This window comes from Triticum aestivum, chromosome 2A (genome assembly GCF_018294505.1).
Source record: "Triticum aestivum cultivar Chinese Spring chromosome 2A, IWGSC CS RefSeq v2.1, whole genome shotgun sequence".
NCBI lineage: Eukaryota > Viridiplantae > Streptophyta > Magnoliopsida > Poales > Poaceae > Triticum > Triticum aestivum.
Window position 1 is genome coordinate 510,837,270 of NC_057797.1, and position 6,034 is coordinate 510,843,303.

The 6,034-nt window shown below is 49.0% G+C and overlaps 1 protein-coding gene across 1 annotated transcript; it reads left to right on the forward strand.

Moving 5' to 3' along the window:
• The first annotated feature begins 1,969 nt into the window (after positions 1 to 1,969).
• LOC123189146 (uncharacterized hydrolase YugF) lies at positions 1,970 to 5,695 on the forward strand. Its single transcript, XM_044601490.1, has 5 exons — positions 1,970 to 2,238; positions 4,193 to 4,446; positions 4,548 to 4,759; positions 4,864 to 5,125; positions 5,228 to 5,695. Exons 1-5 carry the CDS (start codon positions 2,181 to 2,183, stop codon positions 5,522 to 5,524), a joined length of 1,083 nt encoding a protein of 360 aa, XP_044457425.1. The 5' UTR covers positions 1,970 to 2,180; the 3' UTR covers positions 5,525 to 5,695.
• Positions 5,696 to 6,034: the final 339 nt, after the last annotated feature.

Sequence of the window (6,034 nt, forward strand, 5' to 3'; positions counted from 1 at the left end):
ACTTCGCCGATGCTCCACTTCATGGCGAGAAAACATTTCAGCGCCGTTATCGGATGAGCCGAAAGCTCTTCCTCGGGATTGTGAATTCCATCCGGGAGTTCGACAACTACTTCAAGTGCAAGATGGATTGCACTAGCGCTCTTGGATTCACCTCCATCCAGAAGTGCACGACATCGATGAGGATGCTTGCATATGGAGCTCCCAGTGATTCACTCGACGACTATGGGCGCATGGCCGAGTCCACCAGCATAGAGTGTTTCTACAAGTTCTGTCGGGCAGTGATGGCAGTGTTTGGGCCACAATACTTGAGAACACCCAATGCGGAAGACACTGCTCGGATCCTAGCCCAGAATGCAGCAAGAGGATTTCTTGGGATGCTTGGAAGCATCGACTGCATGCATTGGAAATGGAAGAATTGCCCATTTGGTTGGCAGGGGATGTACAAAGGCGCCAAAGGCGGTTGCAGTGTGGTGCTTGAGGCGGTAGCCACACAGGACCTTTGGATTTGGCACTCCTTCTTTGGTATGCCAGGAACTCACAATGACATCAACGTGCTGCAGTGCTCTCCTGTTTTTGCCAAGCTCGTTGAGGGCCATTCTCCTTCGGTGAACTTCGAGATCAATGGGCACCAATACAATAAGGGGTACTACCTAGCAGATGGCATGTATCCGAGATGGTCGACATTTGTGAAGACGATCTCAAACCCTGCGGCAGGAGGCAAGAACGTCTGGTTTGCGAAAGTTCAGGAGGCTTGCAGGAAGGATGTCGAGCGGGCATTTGGTGTGCTCCAATCTCGATTCGCCGTTGTTCGGTACCCCGCTCAGACCTGGTCCAAAGATCAAATGTGGGAGATTATGACTTGCTGTGTCATCTTGCACAACATGATCATCGAGAGCGAGCAAGAAGACCTAGTGTTTGACACTGAACCATACTACAGGCAGGGTTCTTTAGCCGAAGTTGATCACCATCTACCGGCAACTTGGACTGCCTATCTCAGTATGCGTCAGGAGATCCGAGACCCACAGGTGCATCATCAACTGCAGAAAGATCTGATTGAGCACCTATGGAGGCTCAAGGGGGACGCCGTGTGATGAAATACGAGTTTTTATTTGTTGAACTATATAATTTGTATTGAACTATTTGTTGTTGTACTATTTTGTTGAAGTATTTGATTTTTCTGTGATGAAATATGTGATAAGAAATAATTGTGTTGATAATTGAACGCCGAGACACGGCGAAACCACGCCGAATATAGGCCTATTCTCGTCCATATGGGCCCTTTATTCGCCGAAATTGGGCTGCAAAGTGGGCCAATTTCGATGCCTGGGGGCGAGCTGGGGGCGACGACTGGGCGCAAAACCGCCCCCCAGTGCCGATTGTATCGCCGGCTCTGGGGTGATTTTTATGCGTCCTGAGGGGGGGGCAACGGCTGGAGATGCCCTTATTATTTAGGTATGTTATACCAATTATATTGTAGGGGGCCTCCTTTATGGTCTTTCTTTCAGAAGAAAAAAAATGATGTGTTTTCGATGGCGAGAGACCCTCCGCGGCGTGTGTGCTGCAGGAAATCAAAGACGAGGCGTGGCAATGGACTAACGCTGGTGCTAAGGGTCTGGGTATGATCTTAATAGTCTTTTTTTTTTGCCATGATCTTAACACAGTCGCTTGTTGCTCTAGGGGCTGAGCAACCCCTCATTGCTGCTCCCAATTTTTGTCTATGCGCCTCTGTGTATGCATTGACGAGACACTCTGTAACATTATTTCTATCTATTAATGAAAAGATACGCACCCAGCGTATTCGTGAAAAGTCGAGGAGGGTCCAAAATGTTGATAGGAAAGTTTAGCTAGGGCGTGGGCTGCCCCAAGCACATTTGTACATCGCATTCTGAGCAGAAGTCTGCCGTCACGAGTAGTATCTTTCAAGAGATACCCACTTTGGGAGGCCTTTGAAATCGACTCTGACCCAGATTGTCTCGGCCCTGCTACAGACGCGGGGCCCTAGTGTACAGCCCTGATTTAATACAAGGCCAAGAGAGGCCATTACCACCAGTAGCGGCCGTCAGGAAGCACGGCCAAGTTGTTAAAGGCAGCGGGGACAGGGCCACCGCCCACCGCCGTCGTACTCGTGGAACTTGCCTGCTCGCCACCCCGCCCTTCGCTGCTACCGCCGCAGCCGATCGATGGCCGACTCCGCCGCCAAGCGGCCTCCAACGCCGGCGCCGGCCTCCGGCGGAGGCGGTACGCACGCACACCCCTCCGTCCTCTCCTAATCTCTTTGTTGTTTACGCCTTATGCTTGGCGGTTTTGCCTGACTCTTATGTGTTGCTCTGGACCTGCGGTGCCATGTGATCCGCCCGGTTGCCTTCTTGCTTCTTTGATCGCGAGTAGTGCTGGATTTGCTCTTACGACGACGTGTAACGACGTGATTCGCGAGATTGTCCGGTCATAAGTGAAGTGCACCTCTGTTTGTTGCCTCCAAATAGTAGTAGTTTTTGTTCCTTCTTGCACTCGTCTGAACCAGTTGAAAAACACGACTTAATTCATGTTACAAATCCTTAGCATCGTAATATACCTGATTCCCCGTCCTTGCCACTTTTTAGCAGTACAAATTTATTCACCAAGCAAGTTATTCACATGTATAAATCCAAATAAAGACAATAGGTGAAGGAGTCATCCTGGATTCCCTGCAAAATTTGTGTACAAGTTTGCTTCCCAGGGGAATAAAATAGTTGCTCGGTTTCAGAAATTTACGCCAGTTTTTGTCGCTTGATTCTAGATGACCCAGTTAGATTACTCTTCTTGAGAGAATGATTCAGTAGCGCTACCTGATGAACATCGGCATTAAACCGGCAGTCCAAGATGACATAGTTGTTCTATATCTTTTGATTTCAACCGCTTCCTGGCTCACAAAGGAACCTGGTATAGTTGAACTTTCAATTTTCTGTAGAAACTCTTCAGAGTTGGGTATCCTTTCAGATCTGTTGCTAAACTGCATAGTGTTCAGAACATTTCCCCTTGCTAGAATATTCAAAGTAACTTACCTTTCCTGCGTCCCATGTCCAAAGTTTTGTCGCAAAAATTTCATACCACTCTACATCTGTCGTAGAAATTTCATTGACCACTTTTCAATTTCAAATCCTGGTGTTGTTTTCCTGCAAAGCATATGGTGTCATTTTCTCAGAGGAAAAGAATTACTGCATTCAAAACTCTAGTAAGTCGCATAAGTGTTGACAGAGTGTGTTGCGTGGTTCTCGAATACATGACCCATGAGGGTTTACCTCGTGACTTGCGTGGATTTATATATTAGTGTATTATTACAAATAAACATGATATTATGGTGGTTATGATAATGAAATACTATTTTAAGTCATGGAGAGAGCACACGCAAACGTCTGCACTCATTTATTTATTTATTTTTGAGAGAGAGAAGAATAATTTGGGATTTGAGCCCTTCTGTCTGGAAACGAAAGGAGTACAGCTAGAAGCCTTAGAATCACCGATCACAAACCACACGTTGAAGATCAGATCTTGATTTGATTTCTTAGGGCATAGCACTATCAGACAATCAAACCTTCATTATTTATTCCATGCAGGGATCGAGTTGACAGTGGATGAACCTATGCTTGAAACTGACAGTTTAAGATGATACTACTACTAGTAGATTATTCTATCTTTTGCTTCTATCTGTTTCTTAGCTGACAGATCACAGATGCATGGCATACTTAATTATTTCGTGGGACCTACTATGCTTTCCTTCAGACTTCATTGATCTGCCAATCATTTGGGAGATTTTCTCTTGGTATAATGGTTTCAATACGTCTGAATGCCTGATTCACCAATTTGTCCACAACAACAAGACTTATTCAGAAATTCTAATGCTGGTGCTGTCAATGTCATGAAAATATCTCCAGATAGGTTCTACAATCTCTCATATTGAAAATGTCACGAAAGCATTGGTGTCATGTTGGACCTGTACTGTAATATCAAACCTTCTAGTAGAACTTTATGACGTTGCAACTTGGTGCATGTTCAAACCTTCCATCTCTGATTTATGTCAAAAGCTAAGTTGAAACAATCCATCTCTTAAGCCAGAAGACATCTTACAATCTGTGCACTAATTTAAACGAGGCGCAGAAGTTCAAATTGCAGTGACACAGCACTGATTTCACGTGTTTGCTATCTCATTTCACAGGCATGGCGTGGAAGCTCTCTCTAGCTCTGTTTGTGTTCCTGGCGGCGCTGCTGTACAAGCAGCTTCAGCCTCCGGCTCCGAAAATCGTTGGCTCGCCGGGTGCCCCCCCTGTTACAGCATCAAGAACAAAGCTCAAAGACGGCAGGCATTTGGCATACCTGGAATCTGGCGTCCCAAAGGAGGAGGCCAAGTACAAGATCATTTTTGTCCATGGATTCGACTCCTGCAGATACGACGTGCTTCAAGTTTCCCCGGTACATAATTATTATCTTAAGAATCATGTTAAGGATCGAACAATCTTTTCATGCTGACACGAAGTGATTGTCACGACATGGACTGGTGAAATCTGGTACAGGAGCTGGCCCAAGAGCTGGGCATCTACCTGCTGTCCTTCGACCGGCCTGGGTATGGTGAGAGCGACCCTGACCCGGCAGCGTCCGAGAAGAGCATCGCCCTCGACATCGAGGAGCTGGCCGACAACCTGCAGCTGGGCTCCAAATTCCACCTCATCGGCTTCTCTATGGGCGGCGAAATCATGTGGAGCTGCCTCAAGTACATCCCTCACAGGTAACACGGCATCATGAACTTATCAAGCTGATCACCGTGCATCTTTCTTCACTGCAACATCCAAGGCTTCAGGTCTGAATGTTTGTTCCACCGTGGTGCAACAGGCTCTCCGGGGTGGCCATTCTCGGGCCGGTGGGCAACTACTGGTGGTCCGGCTTGCCGTCGAACGTGTCATGGGACGCCTGGTACCAGCAGCTCCCACGGGACCAATGGGCGGTCTGGGTCTCCCACCATCTGCCATGGCTGACCTACTGGTGGAACACCCAGAAGCTCTTCCCGGCCTCCAGCGTCATCGCCTACAACCCTGCGCTCCTGTCCGAAGAAGACGCGAAGCTCATGGAGAAGTTTGGAATGCGAACCTACATGGTACGTATGGTAACAAGCACCTGGCATGGTTAAGCTGGATACAAAATCCCCGTGTAACTGAACTGACGGTTCATTTCTCTGGTCCGTTTGTGCGTCTCGCAGACGATGATAAGGCAGCAGGGGGAGTACTACTGCCTGCACCGCGACATGATGGTCGGGTTCGGGAAGTGGGGTTGGAGCCCCCTGAACCTCAAGGACCCGTTCGCCGGCGGCGAAGGCAAGGTGCACCTCTGGCATGGCGCGGAGGACCGCATCGTGCCGGTCATCCTGTCGAGGTACATCAGCGAGGGGCTCCCGTGGGTAGTCTACCACGAGCTCCCCAAGTCCGGACACCTCTTCCCCGTTGTCCAGGAGATGGCCGACGCCATCGTCAAGTCCCTGCTGCTCGGAGAGCAGTGACCTTCCACTCCCCATCATCTATCTCTGCGTATGCTTCTTGTGCAGTACTGCCGCACCGTGTGGTTGGCTCCTCCTCACGGGCACCGAATAATAGTGTTTCTTTCGGTCTGGAAGACGACGACAGACACTTGTATATATCGTGCAAAAAAACAGTGTTTCCCATTTGGATCATGTACCCGGTCCCATTTGGGCTTGACCAGGGCAGCTGGCCTCGGAACGGACTCGTGACCCGGGGGCCGTGAATGAGGCGGACGGCCGGGCATGCTGTCGATCCGCCGGCGACTTGGACCACATGCGATTTTGGAGCCGAGAAAGGCATCTTGCATCGCCCGGAGATGGCACAACACAAGACGCCCAGCGCTTTCGCTGTCCATGGTCCGCACTAACCTGGCGCTGTCCACTGGCATCTTGAATCTCTCCCATTGCCGTCCAAAATCACTGTTTTAACGTTTAACCGAGAGACTAGAGCATCTACAGCACCCAACCCCCTTCCCTATATGCTCGGGCAGA